Source organism: Podarcis erhardii, assembly GCF_964252035.2.
Source record: "Podarcis erhardii genome assembly, chromosome: 6".
NCBI classification, from domain to species: domain Eukaryota; kingdom Metazoa; phylum Chordata; class Lepidosauria; order Squamata; family Lacertidae; genus Podarcis; species Podarcis erhardii.
The window spans coordinates 65,385-85,970 of record NC_138510.1 but is presented as its reverse complement, the minus strand read 5'-3'; the positions used below and the strand labels follow the sequence as shown (position 1 = coordinate 85,970).

Sequence of the window (20,586 nt, the reverse complement as noted above, 5' to 3'; positions counted from 1 at the left end):
AGAAGCTGTACGCCGGCTCCCTCGGCCAATAAAGTGAGTTGAGTGCCGCAACGCCAGAGTCGGCCACAACTAGACCTAATGGTCAGGGGTCCCTTTACCTTTACATATTTATGTATGTTACTACAGCAGCTAGGATTTTGTTAGCTCAGAAATGGCAGGTGAGTGAGGTCCCAAATAAGGAGGGTTGGCAATTAAAAATGATGGAATGTGCAGTTAGCTGGTCTAACAAGTAAAATAAGAGAACAAGAACAAGTATACAAAGAGGAATGGAAATTTTAGTGTAGTATCTGGAAAACAACTGTAAACATGTGAACAAGTTAGTAGGATTAAGGTAAATTCAATAGTGTAACACATAACAAAGGAATAATAAAGGAATAAGGGAGTTAAATAGATATATGAGAATATGTGGGGTAGGTGGGAAAATTAAAGGAACCACGGAAGGGGAAGATGGGAAGTCCTAAACGACTGGTTGGTTTTAAAGAGACCTGGTGTTCACCTCTATGGATGTGGGTGATCTGACACTAAGTAAAAGCGAAACAAAAGAAGCGCCATGGTCAGATCACTTCCTGGTGCAACTGGACTTCTACACAACCCTTCCCCTCTGCAGGGAGGTGGGACTGATTCGGATGGTCCATCCCCGCCACTGAATGGATCCAAATGGTTTCCAGAGGTAGGGAATGTTTTATCCCATGTTGATGGCCTTTCAGCTGATTTCCTGGTAGCCCGCTGGAATGCAACCCGCGGCTCAGGAGCCGCATGTGGCTCTTTTACACCTTTGCCGCGGCTCCGGGGCGGATACTAGCGAGGAGAGGAGGCGCATTGTGTGCCCCGACACTCCCCACTGTGCTGGGCGCTGTACTGGCTGTGACATCGCATGGGGGCGGTGCGTGCGTTAGTCATGCACCGTCCCGATGTCACCTTCCCGCCCGCTGTCAGATCGGAGGGCAGCGGCGCGCATGCTTTAAATGTCACAATCGTTTTGCAGCTCCCAGGTTTTCTTTTTCTTCGGAAACGGGTCCAAGTGGCTCTTTTTGTCTTAAAGGTTGCAGACCCCTGACCAGGGCTATTGACTGTTTGGCTCCGAAGTGCCCTATCTGATTGCATGAGGCCCAGACAGCCCCATGGTTTTCACCAAAGTTGAGGGCAATGAAACAAGTCGCTGAGACGGCTAGAGAACCAGTGGCAGAAAACTCATTCTGAATCGGACCGGACATGGGTTAGAGCTCAACGTCGAGCCTACTAAGTGGCGATAGTGACGGTGAAGAGGACCTTCTTCACTGCCTCTATTGCATCTGCAGAAAACAGCAGCAGGAGACTCTTTCAAGCTCCAAAAGAGATTCTTACGCTAATTCTGTTCAGTTTCGGAGCTTAAAAAAGGAATCTGGAAGAAAATACAAATCTATCAGGAAAATGAAGGCAAAGTAACAGGAAATTTGGCAGGTGGGCTTCTGCCTACTCCTTGCTCCAGTCCATGCATGTTTTTGTGTAACACGATCATGTCTGCCTTATTTTTTCTTCTTCCACAAACTCCTGAGCCCCAAGGGTTGTAGCCAACTTTCCTCCCAGGCAGTGGCGTAGCGTGGGTTGTCAGCACCCGGGGCAAGGCAAGTAATTTGCACCCCCTAACCCGTGGGAGAGAGTGAGTGAGCCAGGTAGGGGCAGAGAGCTGCGAGTGCGAGCGCCCCCCCCAGATGTTGCGCCCGGTGCGGCCGGCCCCCCCTGCACCCCCCACGCTACGCCACTGCTCCCAGGGGACTCACTCCATCCCCTTCATGCTTTCGCTGGCCCTTGCCTGAAACTTCCCCGGCTCTCTCCTTTTTGAGGTGGGGCGACCAGGACAGGACAGGCTTCCAAGCGGGTAAAGCTGCCTTGACAAGAGTCAAGTGGACCTCGGGCTTTGGCTGAAGTGGACGCGGGGTTTTGTTGCCTGGCCCCAAGGATTGCGTCCTCTGGATGGAGAGCAGCTGCGGGAGGGCCTTGGATCCCCTTCGGGGTGGAAGCCGGCAGACAAGGTGGCGAAGGGCTGAGGAGGGCCGGCAAGCTGGCCAGCAGAGCAGCTGTGTGGGCCTCCTCGAGAGCAGGCCTTTCCGGGGACGGAGACACTGCTGGGCTCCAGCGCTTTGCCAGCCGGAGGTCCCGCCAGAGAGAGAATTCTTTCACTCTTAAGATACTTCCACGTCATTGTATTTCAGTTCAACAATTACTTTGATAAAATACATATTTTGTTATGTGCACATGAGGTCCATAAATGACCATCTGGCATATATTCAACACAAAACACAGCAACCACTTGTTATGGGCAAAGGACGGCTGGCCATCGCAAGGGCCCCGGGCCTTCCCTTCAGGAACCTCCCTCCGGCGCCCCCCCCCTCCGCCTCCACTTTCCCCGGGCGGCCAAGCGGAGGCGCCTCCCTCCCTCCGGCCCCGGCCGTGCCGCGAGCCAGGGGCGCCCCCCAGCGGCGAGGGCGAGCGCGGGCGCCCTTCCCCGCCCCCTCGGCGCCGCCCCCTTGTGGCCGCGAGGAGAGCGGCGCCGGAGCGCAGGGGCTGGGCACGTGCGGCGCCTGCGCAGGGCCGCTGGGCGCGCGTGTCGGGCGGCGAGCTGGGCGGGGCCGAGCCGCGTTTCCCGCGCCGCTGCGCTGAGGGAGCCCGGAGGGCGGAGGGCGAAGCGGCAGCCTCGGTCCCGCCATGGCTTCTCCGGCCAGGGCCCTCCGGCCGCGCCGCTCGGCCCCCTCTGCGCCGGGCCGGGCCGGGCCGAGCTCCCTCTTGGTCCGCAGGGCGACGGGCAGCGAGGCCTCGGAGGACTCCGGCGCCAGCGCCTTCGAGGAAGCCCCTCGCGGCAAGGCCGGCAAGCGGCAGCCGCGGCCCCGCGAGCCCCAGGTAGGCGCCGCCGCGGCCCCCGCCCCCGCCCCCGAGGGAGGCCCCGCCGGCCGGTGGGGCGCGGCGAGGCCTGGCGGGGCCCCCGGCTTCCTCCTCCCGCTCTCTCTCCGCCCCCCCAGGCCCCGAAGGACGCGGAGCCCAGCGGCGGCCTCTTCCAGGCGGTGAAGGCGGGCGGGAGCGCCGCCGCGCAGGTGAGGGGCGGGCAGCCGGAGCCGCGCCGAGAAGGCCCTGCTCTGGGCTCCCGCCGGGGCAGGGAGCGGGGAGGGCCCAGCCCGGAGAAGGCGCCGATTGGGAGCGGCCGGGGAGCGCCCGCAGCAGGAGCCGTCCCCAGGGGAGCTTTGGAAGGCGAGGGCAAGATGTGCCTCCACACCTGTCCTGTGTGCTGGAATGGGATAGCTGGCATGGCATGGTGGGCTGGAGTGGAGCAAGGGTTGGGTTTTTGAAAGGAGACCTGGGGCAGGTGAGAGTGGCAGGGTTGGCTGGAGAAAGATGAGGAGCAGGGATATGCTGGAGGGAAAAGGCAGAGGAATGTGTCTTAGGGGGAACTCAGATCCTCTAGTATGCTTGTGCTCTTGTGGGTCTCGCATCTCTCTCTTGCTTCTATGTGCGTGTCCTTGCCCTGCTCCCTTTGCCTACTGCCATCCTCTGTCAACTGCCACAGTCTATAGTTGATGACTGGCTTGAGAGTTACAAGAAAGACAGGGAATCTGGGTTTCTGGAGCTGTTCAACTTCATTGTCCACTCCTGTGGTTGCAAAGGTGAGTTTAGAGTGGAGTGTTGTGCTTCTGCATACTCTTGCAAAAGCTCTTCTGTGCTCCATCCTCCTTCCAGTTGCATGCTTGCTCTGCAGTGATGTGAGACTGGACTGGCGCTCTCTCCCCTCTCTCTCCCCTCCACGCCCTGCAGGTGTAGTGACCCTGGAGATGCTGAGAGGCCTTCAGAACTCGGAGATCATCCAGCAACTGACAGAATCATTTGATGAGGTGAGAACTGAGGAAGGGGATGTTTCTGGGGAGGTTAAATCCAAACAGTCACCTTGGAGGGAGGGTGGCAGAGACAAATGGTGGACTCAGACAAATCTTTTCCCAGGGCTCAGCAGAGTACCCACTGTTGTTGAACACCCCAGTCTGGCGGCGGTTTCGGCAGGGGTTCTGTGAGCTGCTGGGAGTTCTTGTGCACCAAACACAACATGCTGTTCTCTATGATGAGTATTTGATGGGTAGCCTTGTCGCCCTGCTTACGGGCATGTCTGACTCCCAGGTGCGTGCTTTCCGCCACACGAGCACCTTGGCAGGTAGGAGAGTAGTCTGGGTTTGGGTGGGCAGATGCATCCCTTTCTGAGAGGAGCTGAGAAATGCCGTGCTATGCTTCATCTTTTCCTGTAGCCATGAAACTAATGACAGGTTTGGTGCGTGTAGCTCTGAGTGTCAGCCTGCAGAAGGACAACAGTCAGCGGCAGTATGAGGCTGAGCAGGCCAAGGGATCGAGCTGCCGGGCTCTGGGGAAGCTGGAAGGGCTGCTGGAACAACGCAGAGAGGTGAAGGTGGCAGGGCTGCAGCACAAGGTGGCATGGGGTGGGGCGGGAGAGCAGGCAAATACTATGTCCTCATGGAAATTCCTGAAACCTCGTGGAATGAGACGTGTCTCGGGGGACCGTGGGAAAGGGCAGATTTGGAGGTGGGGTAAACAGGGGGAAGGTGACAGCACCAGTTCTGGCTGTAGAGACCAATGCGAAGGAGATGGGTTTTGTTGCAGGTGGGGCAGATGAAGGCATCTGGTTGGGCTGCTGTGCATGCACTATGGCATTTCTTTTCTCTCTGTTCCTTTCACCGGTCATCCCTCTGCTGGTCACTTTTATGCATGCAGGACCTGTCTGTCTCCAGGCATTGCAGTCCTCTGCAAAGGATTCCCACACGGTGGGGTTGCTGTTTCCAGCCTTTATGTCACGTTTGCAGGCATCTTTGTAGCGCAGAGCTGGTCGGCCAATGGGCCTGGTGCCTGAAGCCAGCTCCCCATAGAGCACATCCTTGGGGAGCCGACCATCTTCAGTTTGTGGACAAGACCAAGCAAGCATAGGCATCACTGAAACTGGAGTGTGAACATGCTGGGAATGTGGGCTTGAGAGAGCCCTTTTTTGGTTGGAATTCTGTCCTGCCATTTGATACCCAAACCCTTTATGATGCAGCGTATGTGGAAAGTGTTGAGGCATCGCTCCTAGCGGTTGCCCATGACTTGCTTCCATAAAGCATCGTGCGCAGCACACAAGCCTGGTAGACCTTCATCTTGGTATTGAATGTTTGTTGTTGTTGTTGTTTAGTCGTTTAGTTGTGTCCAACTCTTTGTGACCCCATGGACCAGAGCACACCAGGCCCTCCTGTCTTCCACTGCCTCCCGCAGTTTGGTCAGACTCATGCTGGTAGCTTCGAGAACACTGTCCAACCATCTTGTTCTCTGTCGTCCCCTTCTCCTTGTGCCCTCCATCTTTCCCAGCATCAGGGTCTTTTCCAGGGAGTCTTCTCTTCTCATGAGGTGGCCAAAGTACTGGAGCCTCAGCTTCAGGATCTGTCCTTCCAGTGAGCACTCAGGGCTGATTTCCTTAAGAATGGAGAGGTTTAATCTTCTTGCAGTCCATGGGACTCTCAAGAGTCTCCTCCAGCACCATAATTCAAAAGCATAAATTCTTTGGGTAAAAATTACAGGAGAGGGAAACTACAGTGACTTTATTCTGGGTGTCTGCTGTAGACTTCCAAGCCAGACTGAAGACTTGGCTGATGTCTTCCCAGAGCAGATTATCAAACATTTGTAGTGGAGAGCTATAGTAGTCATGGGAGACTTCAACTTCCCCAATATCTGCTGGAATTCAAGCTGCCAAGAATGTAGTGTCCAACACATTCCTCACTTGGTCCTTACCAAGAGGGATGAACTGATCAACGAAGTAGAAGTCCTGGAAACCTTGGGGGGGAAGTGATCATGTCCTCTTGGGTTTCATAATGTAGAGGCAAGGGAAATTGCTCTCAGGTGTGCACTCTAGACTGTGACATGCCATGGCTGGAAATAACTCAAAGAGAAAGGAGCTCAAGATGGATCAGAGTTTCTTAAAGGTGAAATATTAAAAGCTTAAATGCAGACGGTTCCAACAAGAATTGGATGCAGAATGAGCTTACAGATGGGTTGAAATTTGAGAAGAGAAGAAAGGAAATCATGAAGGAGGAATATATATAAACGAGTAGCCAACAGTTGCAGGGTGAATGTCAGATGGGCTAAAGCTCAGAATGAACTCAGGTTTGCAAGAGAGGTTAAAAAGGGTGTAGGTTTTTGGCTGTGTTCAAAGCAGGAGAAACAAGCAAGTGGCAGGTCCTCTGTGTGGAGAAGATGGAGAAGTGCTATTGTATGAGCGAGAAGGCAGATGTCAGAGAAGTTCCTTCACTGACAGCAGAACTGCTCAACATCTTCTGTCTTCACCCAAAAGAGAAGCAATGCCCAACCTAGTGATAGCATGATAAGTGAAGTGAGGGAGGAGTTGCAGCCCAAGATAGGAAAAGAGATGGTAAGGGAACACCTAGCAACGTTAAATGCCTTCAAATCTCCAGGGACTGATGAGCAGCACCAAAGGGTTCTAATGGAGCTTGCAGATTTAATCTCAGAGCCTCTATCTATAATCTTTGAGAATTCTTTGGAGTTGTCATTCATGAATGTCTGGCATGCCACAGGTCTAAAGTGCAAATTTTAGGCAAAATACATCTTTGGATTTTGAGTTTCTTGGTAGCTTTTTGGGGCTCACCATGTTGATCTAGTATTTCTTCAGGTGAAATTTCAGAAGAGAAACATGCAGATTCAGCACAGAAACCACCAGGACCCAAGCAGGTCCTTCACAACACGTCTTTTGGGAAGGTATCCCCATGTTCACACACCAGAGCTCCGCAAATCCCTCGGTGGACTTAAGGGAGCAGCTTCTGTTACACAAAGGCTCTCCACTGTGACTTCCCTAGATTCTTGGGCGAGTTAACATTTCTTATGGGTATCTCCTGTCCCAGCTTTTCCTCGTGCTCTCTTGATAAAGGCTTCAGGGCATCCAGGTGACTGTGCTTGGGATCATGGAACTCTGGGGTTCTAATGTATCAATATAAGCATTGGCTGGGTTCATTTCTCATAGACAGGAGGGAAAGGGTTCAGTCTTCCTGTCACGGATCCCCTAGATTAAATATTAGAGCACTACAGCTGCTGAACTGATCATCTGTGGGCTGGTTTTTACTCCAGACCTCTAGAGATTTATTCTAACTCATTAGGAGGCAATTTTGACTCAGTGTCATTTTTACATGCCAGAGACAGAAGATGTGACTGTGCTTCAAGCAGGGCAGACAGTCTGCTCCCTGTGAGAGTCCCTCTAACATGTCAGATGCAGGTGGCAGTGCACGCAAGTGCGTGGCTGGAGACTTAAACCACTTGTGTCCTGCTTTGTGTGTTGCCAGCTCCAGGAGAAACAGGAAGAGCTTGAGAATTTGATGAACGCTATCTTCAAGGGGGTCTTCATTCACCGCTATCGGTGAGTTGGGGTGAGGGCAAGTTCAGCTAGAGCAGGGACCAGTGAGCCACGCTGTCCATCTTAACACTTTCTTTGTTATTTGCTTGTCAAGGGACCTTATGCCTGAAATTCGTGCCATTTGCATTGAAGAGATGGGCCAGTGGATAGAGCATTACAGCAACTCCTTCCTGACTGACAGCTATCTCAAGTACATTGGCTGGACACTACATGACAAGGTAGGTAGGTGGAAGAAGGTGGGTATTGCATCCAGCAGGAGGTATCCATCTGCTCATAGGCAAACAGCTGTAGACATGTTCAGGGCTTCCATGGGACTGCGGTGGAGAACCTTTCTTAGCCTGAGAGTCAGATTTCCATATGGCCAACCTGCCAAGGGCCAGGGCACACGCATACACCTGGGCAGGCAGGGATGCCTCTGTGTGATCTCTAACAGGAAGAAACAGCATTCACACATCCAGCCACCTCTGTGCTGGGGTGGGAGGAAATGCTGCTGTTTCATTTTGAAAGGTTAGGCAGCATTTCTCTTGTTTCTGATCTTGGAGACATTTAAAATGCATTATTTCAGTAATAATAGCAACGCTGCAAGATAAGCTATATTATTCTCTTACCGATAATTGGAGGGAGGGGGGTACTGAACCGCAAGCACAAAGAGGTGCTGAGCGAGGGGTTTGATGTAAGTATACCACAAAGGAGGATGTCAAAAACACCAGAATGGGCAGTTCTACTGCCTTATTTAGAGGTAGAAACTTACACCACAGCATGCAGAGCCCCACTACCTGTACAGAAGGGACGGACACCACAAAAGCGAGAGGTCATGATTTGTTTGCAGCTGAGGAAACATGTATGTATCCTTTATGCACAAAGTAGCATATGTTAGTTTCCCCTGGTCAGTGAGGCCAGATGTAGCAGCTGTCCAGAGCTCCTCTCTTCCTGGGCCCAGCATCCCAAGGCTTACAGATAAGCATAGCATTGAAGCCAGATAATTCACATATATCAAAGCAAGTGAACATGAGCTTGTTCTTGCAACAACTAGCCGTTGTAGTTGTTGATACAATTGGTCGTTGTTGGAACATTTCACCTTTGGTTCATCACAGTGATTGTCAGAATAGCTGCTTTTCTAGTGGATATGTTTTTGGAGGGAAAGGTTTGGAAGAGAGATTCTTACTCTCTCAGCAAAGTTAAGTACAATTGTGATTGCACATTAAAGCTTGGTTAGATTTGCATCTTTAAGCAAATGTTCATCACAAAAATACTTTGGGTATAATAAATCACAGACACTTAGCTTTGCAAAGAGGTGAATATTTTGCCAAGGAGTTATAGAAGTTACAGTCGACGTCAACATCTGCTGGTAGTGAAATGAAGATGAAAAAGGTTCCAAACGAGACTTCCGGATTAGGGCCTCCGGTAATGGCTGAATTCCTCTGATCGGGAGGAATTTGCCTCGTGGAAATCCGGGTCTGGCTGCCACGGCGAAGGCGGACATCCATCAAAAATCACAGGCGGGTGAAGCCTGTGAACGTGGGATTCGGCGGGCATCCTTTGCACCTCCCCTAATCGCGGGGAAACCCGGTCTCGGAGATCCGGAGCGACGTGGGGTGAGCGGCACGGTGCTTTGAATCGACTGCTTCTTCCACGGAGCGAAGCTGCATAGCTGTTGCTGGAGAGCGCTGACTTTTTCCTGTGGACAATTTGATCTTAAAGCAACTACCCGTGAGTAGAGTGAAGAATTGGATTTTTAAACGTCCTAATTTGGCATTTGGCATCGAGACGGGGGAGGTTCAAAACAGGAAGTCCGCCTTCCCTTTTTGTAAATAGACTGAAGCAAAGAGGCTGCAAGCTAGAGTCTTGGAAAGCCTATTGTAAAGGACTAAATTTTCATCAGTAAAAAATATCAAACCCCCCCCTTGGAAGCAGGAGAAGAGGGGGGAAGTTTTGGACTGTATATGCCTGCAGGAGAGAGTGAAGGAAGTTAAAATACCACCGCTCGGAACCTGGAAACGGGCTGCCAGTAAGATTGACGTGCTTTTTTTTTTTTAATGATATTTATTAAACTTTTGAATAAACACATATAAACACAAACACAAATAACAATAAGAACATACATACACCAACAAACAAATCAAAAACAAGTATAAATTCAAACCTTATTTTCTAAACCTAATTTCACCGACCTCCTCACACCTCTCCCTTCTGTATTCTAATCACATTTATCTTATCAGCAAATCCATTCCCATTTTTCCCATAATTTTTAATAATTCTATTCTTTTTCCTTAATCAACGCCCCTGTAAACCCTAATTTTTGAACCCATATCTTTTAGCCTTCATTAATTTTGTAATATTTATTAAGATAGTCTTTAAATTTCTTCCAATCTTCTTCCACTGTCTCTTTGTCCTGGTCTCGGATTCTGCCAGTCATCTTTGCCAGTCCCATATAGTCTGTCATCTTCATCTGCCATTCTTCCAGAGTGGGTAGATCTTGTGTCTTCCAATACTTTGCGATAAGTATCCTTGCTGCTGTTGTAGCATACATAAAAAAAGTTCTGTCCTTCTTTAACACCACATGGCTAACCATACCCAGGAGAAAGGCCTCTGGTTTCTTCAAGAAGGTATATTTAAATACCTTTTTCATTTCATTATAGATCATTTCCCAGAAAGCCTTAATCCTTGGGCATGTCCACCACAGGTGAAAGAATGTACCTTCATTTTCTTTACATTTCCAACATTTGTTGTCTGATAAGTGGTAAATTTTTGCAAGCTTGACTGGGGTCATGTACCTCCTATAGATCATTTTCATAATATTTTCTCTCAGGGCATTACATGCCGTGAATTTCATACCGGTGGTCCACAACCTTTCCCAGTAAGCAAACATAATGTTATGGCCAATATCTTGTGCCCACTTAATCATAGCTGATTTAACTGTTTCATCCTGTGTATTCCATTTCAACAGCAAGTTATACATTTTTGACAAATTCTTAGTTTTGGATTCTAACAACTCTGTTTCCAGTTTTGATTTCTCCACCCGAAAGCCAATTTTCCTGTCCAACTTATAGACCTCCAATATTTGATAATAATGAAGCCAGTCTCGCACTTTATCTTTTAAGATCTCAAAACTCTGCAATTTCCACTTATCGCCCTCCTGTTCTAGAATTTCGCAGTACTTTGGCCATTTAGCCTCCATATTAAGTTTTTTCAAAGCTTTTGCCTCCATTGGTGACAGCCACCTTGGAGTTTTGTTCTCCAGCAAGTCTTTATATTTAATCCAGACATTATACAATGCTTTCCTGACAATATGGTTTTTAAAGCCTTTATGAACCTTAACCTTGTCATACCACAAATATGCATGCCACCCAAAGAAATTGTTAAATCCTTCCAAATCCAAAATGTCTGTATTCTCGAGAAGCAGCCAGTCCTTTAGCCAGCAGAAAGCTGCTGATTCATAATAAAGTCTCAAATCTGGCAGGGCAAATCCCCCTCTTTCCTTTACATCAGTTAGAATCTTAAATTTTATCCTGGGCTTTTTGCCCTGCCAGATAAATTTAGAGATGTCTTGCTGCCAACCCTTGAAACAGTCCAACTTGTCCACAATTTGCAAAGTTTGAAACAAAAACAACATTCTAGGCAATACATTCATCTTTATAACTGCTATTCGACCAGACAAGGAGAGCTTCAAGTTTGACCAGATTTCTAAATCTTTTTTCACTTGTTTCCAACATTTATCATAGTTATCTTTAAATAGATTCATATTTTTAGCTGTCATATTAATCCCCAAATATTTTACACTCTTAACCACAGTTAAACCTGTCTCATTCTGAAACTTTTCTTTCTCAATCACTGTTAAGTTTTTCTCTAATACCTTAGTTTTTAACTTATTCAATTTAAATCCTGCCAATTGACCAAATTCTTGACGTGCTTTGGACTGTTTATTGATTGCTGACAGTTAGCTAAATAAGAGAGATACATTGTTTTAACTGTCTCCGTCTGATTTTAAAAAAGGAGTAAAATTAACTGGAAACTGAAACTAACTTTATTGTTTGAACTGTGTTCTAAAAGGGAACATTATGGATTGATACAAATAGCAACTGTTTCCCTCTAGAGGAAGCTTCAGAAATTATTACAAGAGCCGGACTGGGGGATTTTCCAGTTGCAAGATAAAAACTGTGTGACTTTGGGATTGACCTTGAATTTCTTAAGTGTTATGGCAGATGGAAAGGAAAAAATAGACCAGTCAATTCCTGAAAAAACAACAAGGTCTGGGAAGACCTGGCAGCAACCTAGGAGGGCCTCAACATTGGGCCCCTCGCTTCCTCTGCGGTTGTACCAGTACATTCTAAATCAAGAGGAATGTCAACAGAAGAGACTTTAGCGCTGGCATTAAGATAAATGACTCATTGGAACAGCTTAACAAGAAAGTGGATGTGGCAACTACTAAAATTGATTTGAATACAGAAAGTATAAATAATCTGGGACAAAAGGTGAATACTAATACAGAAACCATCCAGAAATTGATTCAGGAATCTACCTTGATACGGCAGACTGCGGAGGAAGCTAGGGAAAAAGCTGTTGCTGTGGAATGTAAAGTAACACAACTGGAGAGAGAGGGGGTCCCAGCCTTACAGAGGCAACTTGATGACCATAAGTTGATGCTTTCTATGATTGATGCTTTTTCTATGATTGAAAAACAGACGAATCTGAGGATCAGAGCTGTACCTGAATTGGATTAGGATAGTCTGATAGACTTTCTCACGCAGGAATTTGCTGATTTTTGGGACTTGAACTTGGAGCAAGAGGAGTTTAGAATTGTGAGGGCCTTCAGACTTGGAAGAGGAGGGAAAAAGGAGAAGAATAGAATAAGAGACTGTTTGATCACCCTCCGAACTAAAGAAGAGAGAGACAGAATTCTGGGTTGGCACTACCAGAAGACCTTGGAAGTACAACAGTCAAGAGTGGAAATTTTTAAAGACGTCCCGAAATATCTTTTGGATCTCAGATCTAACTACGGAGATTTGTTTTTTTTGTTTTTTTTAAATATTTATTGAAATTTTCCAGAATAATATATTGTAAAACGAAAAGAAAAGAAACAACAAAAATACAAAAACAGAAAATTAAAAAGAACTAAAAACACATAGAGTTTCCCTTTACTTATTTTCTTTTAACTTATTTTCTGGACCTCCTCATACCTCCCTTTCTTATATTCCAATTCAAATTATTAATTCAGCAAATCCTCACCATTAATTTTTACTTATTTCAAAACTTTATTTTCCATATCTCTTAAAACATTACAGCTGGGAACCACTTAATTTCTATCTAGCATCATTCTAACATTCATTAATTTTACAATATTTCTGCAAATAATCTTTAAACTTCTTCCAATCTTCTTCCGCCGACTCTTTTCCCTGGTCTCAGATTCTGTCGGTCATTTCTGCCAGTCCCATATAGTCTATCATCTTCATCTGCCATTCTTCCAGCGTGGGTAGATCTTGTGTCTTCCAATATTTTGCGATAAGTATTCTTGCTGCTGTTGTCGCTTACATAAAAAAAGTTCTGTCCTTCTTTAACACCAATTGGCCCACCATGCCTAGGAGAAAGGCCTCTGGTTTCTTCAAGAAGGTATATTTAAATACCTTTTTCATTTCATTATAAATCATTTCCCAGAAAGCCTTAATCCTTGGGCACGTCAATCCTTGGGCACGTCCTAACTACGGAGATTTGGTGGCCCTATTGAGAAGGAATAAAATCATCTTCAGTTGGGAATTTCCCCAAGGTCTATCTTTCAGTTTCAAAGGAAGGAAAATAAAAATAAGATCAGTAGAAGACAAGGTAAAGTTCTTGTATAACCACGAAGAAGATCTGCAGAAGGAACTTGGAAAAGACCCAAGAGCATCGGATAGAAGATCACCAGATAGAGGATTAAAGCAAAGAGCATTGGACAGAAGATCATTAGTGGATATAGCAACATTACCCTTTGGACTGGACACCCCAGTGAAAGTGACACCAACACCACTAACAGAAGAAGAGCAAGCATTGGGTGCAGTTGGAGGAAAATCAGAGTAATTATGCCATGGCGTTGCAAGTATTGAGTTGGAATGTGAATGGACTGAACTCCCCGGAAAAAAGACGGAGAGTCTTTTATTTATTGAAAAAAGAACAATTGGACTTGATTTGCCTACAAGAAACACATGTGACAAGGCTACACAGGAAGATATTGAGTAATAAAAGATTGGGCCTTGAATTTATCTCATCAGATAAATTTAAAAAAAGAGGAGTAGTTCTTTATGCAAAGGAGAGCCTATCACCGAAATTTATATTTAAAGATGACCAAGGAAGATTTGTTGCAATTGAAATCCAATCACAAGGAGAGAAATTCTTGATAGTAGGCTTCTATGCACCAAATGAAGGAAAATCGGAATTTCTTAAGAAGCTACATGAGACTCTGATGGACTATATGGATTACAATATGATTTTGATAGGAGATATGAATGGAGTGGTGTCTACAAACATGGACAAGGCACAGAGACAGGTAATTACCAAAGACGGTAGACTACCAAAAACCTTCTTTGACATGACTGAAAATATGGATTTAGTCGATATCTGAAGAATGAAGAATCCTCTGGGAAGAGAGGGAACTTTCTTTTCTGAAGCTAAAATGACATGGACAAGAATTGACCAAATTTGGGTAACTAGAGGACTGGCTCCGAAGACCAGCAAAGTGGAGATTTGCCCCAAAACTTGTTCTGACCATAATGCTGTGAAGATGGATTTGAAATTGACGCCAACTGGTTCTTTTAGATGGAGGATGAATGATACTTTATTTAGGAATGAAGAAGTGACCAAGAAGGCCCAAAAAACTTTGAGATTATTTTGAGATAAATATGAATACTACAGTGGAAAAATTAGTAATCTGGGACGCAAGTAAAGCAGTTATGAGAGGATTTTTGATACAACAGAATGCAATTAAGAAGAGAACTCAAAATGGAAAAAAAGATAAAATCCTGGAGAAAATAAAGGAAGGAGAGAAGAAACTGAGAGCAAAACCAAAGTCACAGGAGATCCTAAAAGAGATAAAGTTATATCAAGTGCAATATATGAAAATGATGAACCAGGAAATAGAATGGAAAATTAAACAGATGAGACAAAAGACATTTGAATCGGCAAATAAGTGTGGAAAATTGTTGGCTTGGCAAATGAAAAAAAGACAAAAACTTAATACTATTATGAATTTGGAAGTGGAAGGAAAGACTATACAGAACCCAATGGAGATCAGGAAGTGCTTCCAGAGGTATTTTAAACAACTTTATACACAGGAGAAGCAGAAAGAAATGGACATTGATCGATTTTTGAAAATAAATGGACTACAGAAAATCTCTCAGGAAAATAAGTTAATGTTGAATTATAAAATAACGGATCAGGAAGTGGAAGGGGCCATCCAGAACATGCAATTGGGTAAATCTCCAGGACCGGATAGTTTGACTTCAAGATATTACAGATCTTTGAAAGAATGGTTAATACAACCATTGAAGGAAGTTTGTAATGAAATATTGGAAGGGAAAAGGGCACCAGAGTCGTGGAAGGAAGCCTATATTACATTTATACCAAAAACAGAGACTGAAAAGACACAGCTTAAGAATTACCGCCCCATATCACTGCTTAATGTGGATTATAAAATTTTCGCAGACATTTTGGCTAAAAGATTTAAAAAGGTGCTAGTAGAAGAAATTCATAAAGATCAAGCGGGCTTTCTCCCGGGCAGACATTTGTCTGACAATATGAGGAACATAATTAATATTTTAGAAAAACTACAGGTGAATATTAATACTAAGGCAGTTTTGATATTTGTGAACGCGGAGAAAGCTTTTGATAATATTTCTTGGAGTTTTATGAAGAAGAATTTACAGGGGATGGGGGTAGGTCAAGGTTTTGAAAATGGTATAGGTGCAATTTATTCAGAAAAAAGGCAAAACTAATTGTGAACAATGTAGTGACAGAAGAGTTTAAGATTGAGAAAGGAACACGACATGGTTTCCCAATCTCTCCATTGCTTTTTATATCGGTCCTGGAGGTTTTGTTAAACATGATTAGAAAGCACCAATTGGTTAAAGGTATACAAGTGGGAGCTAAACAGTACAAACTGAAAGCATTTGCTGATGACTTAGTTTTGACTTTACAGGAGCCAGAATCTAGTACCAAAAGGGTACTGGAACTAATTGAAGAATTTGGACAGGTAGCAGGCTTTAAGTTGAACAAAATGAAAACTAAGGTCTTAGAGAAAAACTTAACTGTGAATGAGAGAGAGAAGCTCCAGGAGGAGACAGGATCAACATTGGTCAAGAAAGTGAAATATTTAGGAGTCAACATGACTGTCAAGAATGTGAATCTGTTTAAGGATAACTATGAAAAATGTTGGAATGAAGTGAAAAAGGATTTAGAAATATGATCAAATTTGAAGCTATCATTGCTAGGTCGAATTGCTGCGATAAAAATGAATGTATTGCCAAGGATGTTTTTGTTTCAAACACTGCAAATTATAGACAAGATGGACTGTTTCAAGAAGTGGCAGAGAGATATTTCCAGATTTGTCTGGCAGGGCAAGAAGCCTCAAATAAAATAAGATTTTAACTGATGCCAAAGAAAGAGGTGGATTTGCCCTGCCAGACCTCGAACTTTATTATGAATCAGCCACATTTTGCTGGCTGAAAGATTGGCTGCTTCTTGAAAACACGGACATTTTGGATTTAGAAGGTTTCAATAATGTTTTTTGATGGCATGCATATTTGTGGTATGATAAGGTCAAAGCTCATAAAGCCTTTAAAAACCATATTGTCAGGAAAGCATTGTTTAATGTCTGGATGAGATATAAGGATTTGCTTGAAAGTAAAACGCCAAGGTGGCTGTCATCAATGGAGGCTAAGGCTCTGAAAAAACTTAATATGGAGACAAATTGGCCGAAATATTGGGAAATTTTGGAACAGGATGGAGATAGATTAAAACTGCAGAGTTTTGACAGTTTAAAAACTAAAGTACGAGACTGGCTTCATTATTATCAAATAAGGGAGGTTTATAATTTGGACAAGAAAATTGGTTTTCAGGTGGAAAAATCGAAATTGGAAACAGAATTGTTAGATCCTAAAACCAAGAATTTATCAAGAATGTATAACTTGCTGTTGAAATGGAACACACAAGATGAAATGGTTAAATCTGTTATGATTAAATGGGCACAAGACGTTGGACACAACATTATGATGGCTGACTGGGAAAAGTTATGGACCACAGGTATTAAGTTTATGGCTTGTAATGCCTTAAGAGAGAATATAATGAAAATGATCTACAGGTGGTACTTAACCCCAGTCAAGCTGGCAAAAATTTATCATTTGCCCGATAATAAATGTTGGAAATGTAAAGAGATTGAGGGCACATTTTTTCACCTTTGGTGGACATGCCCTAAGATTAAGGTCTTCTGGGAGACGATATATAATGAAATGAAAAAGGTATTTAAATATACCTTTCAGAAGAAACCAGAGGCCTTTCTCCTGGGCATGGTCGGCCAATTGGTGCGAAGGGAGGATAGAACTTTTTTTATGTACGCCACAACAGCAGCAAGAATACTCATCGCAAAGTATTGGAAGACACAAGATTTACCCACCCAGGAAGAATGGCAGACGAAGGTGATGGAATATATGGAATTGGCTGAGATGACTGGCAGAATCCGGGACCAAGGAGAAGAGTCGGTGGAAGAAGATTGGAAAAAATTTAAAGTATATCTTCAAAAATATTGTAAAATTAAGGATTGTTAGAAAGATGCTGGAAAAAGAAAATTAAATGGTTTTGGTAGAAATGATATAAAGAATTAAGTAAAAATGAATTGATGAAATTGATGAAAGAGAGAACATAAAATAACAATATATTAAAACAAATTATTAAGTTAAAAACAAGGTTGGAAGGATTTGCTGAAATAGCAATTTGAACTAGAATACAAAAATGGGAGTTGTGAGGAGGTCAAGGAAATAAGTAAAGGAAGAAAGTTATGTAAAGGATTAATCTGTTCTTGTTCTTTTTCTAAATGATTGTATTCTTTCTTTGTATTTTTTCTGTTTTTTTGTATTTTTCTTTTTTCTTTTTGTAATTTTCAAAATTCTGAATAAACATTATTCTAAAAACAAAAAAAGAAGCCTCGAATAAAATTTAAGATATTAACTGATGCTAAAGAAAGAGGTGGATTTGCCCTGCCAGACTTTAAACTTTACTATGAATCAGCTGCTTTTTGCTGGCTGAAAGAATGGCTGCTTCTTGAAAACACTGATGTGCTGGATTTAGAAGGTTTTAACAGTGTATTTGGTTGGCATGCATATTTGTGGTATGATAAGGTAAAAGCACATAAAGCGTTTAAAAACCATATTGTTAGAAAAGCACTGTTTAATGTTTGGATGAGATATAAGGATTTGTTAGAAAATAAAACCCCAAGATGGTTGTCACCAATGGAAGTGAAGGCACAGAAAAAACTCAATAATGGAGACCAAATGGCCGAAATATTGGGAAATTTTGGAACAAGACGGAGACAGAATAAAATTGCAGAGCTTTGAAAAATTAAAAAACAAAGTGCGAGATTGGCTCCATTATTACCAAATAATGGAGACATATAATTTGGACAAAAAAGTTGGCTTCCAGGTGGAAAAATCAAAATTGGAAACAGAATTGCTAGATCCCAAAATTAAGAACTTGTCAAGAATGTATAACTTGCTGTTAAAATGGAACACTCAGGATGAAACGGTGAAATCTGCTATGATTAAATGGGCACAAGATGTTGGACATAACAGAATGATGGCTGACTGGGAACAGTTATGGACCACAGGTATGAAATTTACGGCATGTAATGCCCTAACAGAGAATTTAATGAAAATGATTTATAGGTGGTACATGACACCAGTCAAGCTTGCAAAAATTTACCATTTGCCCGAAAATAAATGTTGGAAATGTAATGAGACTGAAGGTACATTCTTTCACCTTTGGTGGACATGCCCAAGGATTAAGACATTCTGGGAGATGATTTATAATGAAATGAAAAAGGTATTTAAATATACCTTCCTGAAGAAACCAGAGGCCTTTCTCCTGGGCATGGTCGGCCAATTGGTGCCAAAGAAGGACAGAACTTTCTTTATGTATGCAACAACAGCAGCAAGAATACTTATCGCGAAGTATTGGAAAACACAAGATTTACCCACCTGGGAAGAATGGCAGATGAAGTTGATGGACTATATGGAACTGGCGGAAATGACTGGCAGAATCCGAGACCAGGGAGAAGAGTCGGTGGAAGAAGACTGGAAAAAGTTTAAAGATTATTTACAGAAATATTGTAAAATTAATGAATGTTAGAAAAATGATGGAATGAAGATATATGGCTTTAGCAGAAATGTTATAAGGAATTAGGTACGGACAGATTGTAAATGTATTAAAGGGAAAAAATAAGGTTAGAATATGTTAAGATAAATTACAGGACAGAAAACAGGAAGATGGAATGAATTGCTGAAACAGTTAATTGAAGTGGAATACAAAAAGGGAGGTGTGAGGAGGTCGCTGAAACAAGTGAACGAAAGTTATGATATTGAAATTAATGGATGTGTTTTTAATTGTTTTTGTTTTGTTTGGTTGACTTAATGTTTCAGGGTTTGGGTTGTGTGGTGTTTTTGTTTTTGTATTGTATTGTATTGTATTGTTTGATTTTTTTCCCCTTCTGTAATTTTTAAACTGCTAATAAATATTATTTAAGGTTCCAAACGACTTAAAAAGAAATGTACTTGGTTTCATTACAAAAAGGTTCATGCAATCTTTCGACTAACAAAAATGCAGGCAATGAAACCTCCTTATAGAGAGATTCTTCATTCACATGCAGTATTCTGGAGTTGGGATCAGGAAGCAGGAAGACTGAGAGCCTCAGGTTAACCCTTTCATGCACACAAATGTGAGGCTGAGATGAGATTTGAGCCCAAGGACTTTTTAAGTCAAAGTCAGTTATGAGTGAATGTAGTTCAGAGGAAAAGACTTAACTTGCTGTTTGCCATAGAAAGCTTTCAGGTAGAAGTTACTTGACTTAGGACAGCTGTCTTGTAGTCCTTTGAAGTCAAGGCTCCTTAAAACCCATTGAAACAAATTTTAACTGCAAGATTGCAGGCTTGTTTAGGTGACTATAAGAATCTGTGGTTATACTAGTTACTTGTTCATCAGTGTGGATAGTGCAGGTAATATTCTCGGTTGATTCTGTGAAAGTAGAAACATGCCTGTGAACGTTGAGGTTCTTCTGGGGAAATGTCCACCTTAGGGTCTGGCCATGCTGATCTCTCTTGAAGAAGCCCAAGGAGTTGGCCTGGCAGCTTCTAGTCTCTTGCTCCTAATCTCCTCTTGTCTGTCTTGCAGCAGGGGGAGGTCCGGCTCAAGTGCCTTCTTGCTCTGCAAGGACTGTATCACAGCCAGGAGAGGGCTGCTCGCATGGAGCTCTTCACCAGTCGCTTCAAGGTGAGGGTCTTGACCCAAGAATGCTGTCAGCTGGATGTCTTCCACACCTTCTTGGCCTTCCTCTGACAGGGGGAGTATGTTCCTGTACATTCTGCTGTGGGCTCCTTGCATCTGTGGAGACAGGGTGGGGAGGTACGTTGCTCTCCCACCCAATGCCTGCGCTCTTCCCTGCAGGAGCGAATGGTGTCCATGGTCCTGGACAAGGAGCCCCAAGTGGCAGTGGAAGCTGTCAGGCTGCTCACCCTCATCTTTCAGTAAGTGTTGTCAGGGTGGGGGTGCTGCTAGGGCCTGAGCCCCTTGGATCCCCCCCCCCCAATGTCCATAGTGTGCACACAGGAATCTTCCTTGGTCCATTCAATGCAGTGTTATCTGCGCTGACAAGCAAGTCGCCTCCAGGGTTGGGACAAGGTGTTTCTCAGCCCTGCCTGGGACCTTTGCATGCAGGGCATGTGCTCTGCCACTGAGCTCCAGCCTTGGCCCACAGATGAGTGGATGCTTGATCTCCATTCAGGAATATGGATGATGTGCTCACAGACTCGGATTGTGCAAGCGTCTTTCCACTTGTGTATGCTTCTAACCGTCCCCTTGCAGCAGCCGCTGGCGAATTCTTGTATAACAAGTGAGTGTGTCCTCTCTCTACCCCCCCCCCCCAGAACTGCAGCATCTCA

General features: G+C 44.2%; 1 protein-coding gene across 3 annotated transcripts in view; it reads left to right on the top strand.

Annotated features, from left to right (window-relative positions):
• Positions 1–3,217: 3,217 nt before the first annotated feature.
• STAG3 (STAG3 cohesin complex component) overlaps positions 3,218–20,586 on the top strand; it is a 25,974-nt gene continuing 8,605 nt past the window's right edge. For 2 of the 3 annotated variants that reach the window (XM_081866738.1, XM_081866737.1), the window contains exons 1-9: positions 3,218–3,635; positions 3,784–3,860; positions 3,967–4,171; positions 4,263–4,414; positions 7,347–7,420; positions 7,512–7,635; positions 19,820–19,918; positions 20,093–20,172; positions 20,430–20,537. In XM_081866738.1, coding sequence (XP_081722864.1) covers positions 3,801–3,860; positions 3,967–4,171; positions 4,263–4,414; positions 7,347–7,420; positions 7,512–7,635; positions 19,820–19,918; positions 20,093–20,172; positions 20,430–20,537 — 902 coding nt within the window. In that variant the 5' untranslated portion in view covers positions 3,218–3,635; positions 3,784–3,800. The remainder of the gene's footprint in view (positions 3,636–3,783; positions 3,861–3,966; positions 4,172–4,262; positions 4,415–7,346; positions 7,421–7,511; positions 7,636–19,819; positions 19,919–20,092; positions 20,173–20,429; positions 20,538–20,586) is intronic. The other variant, XM_081866739.1, reaches the window with a different exon arrangement.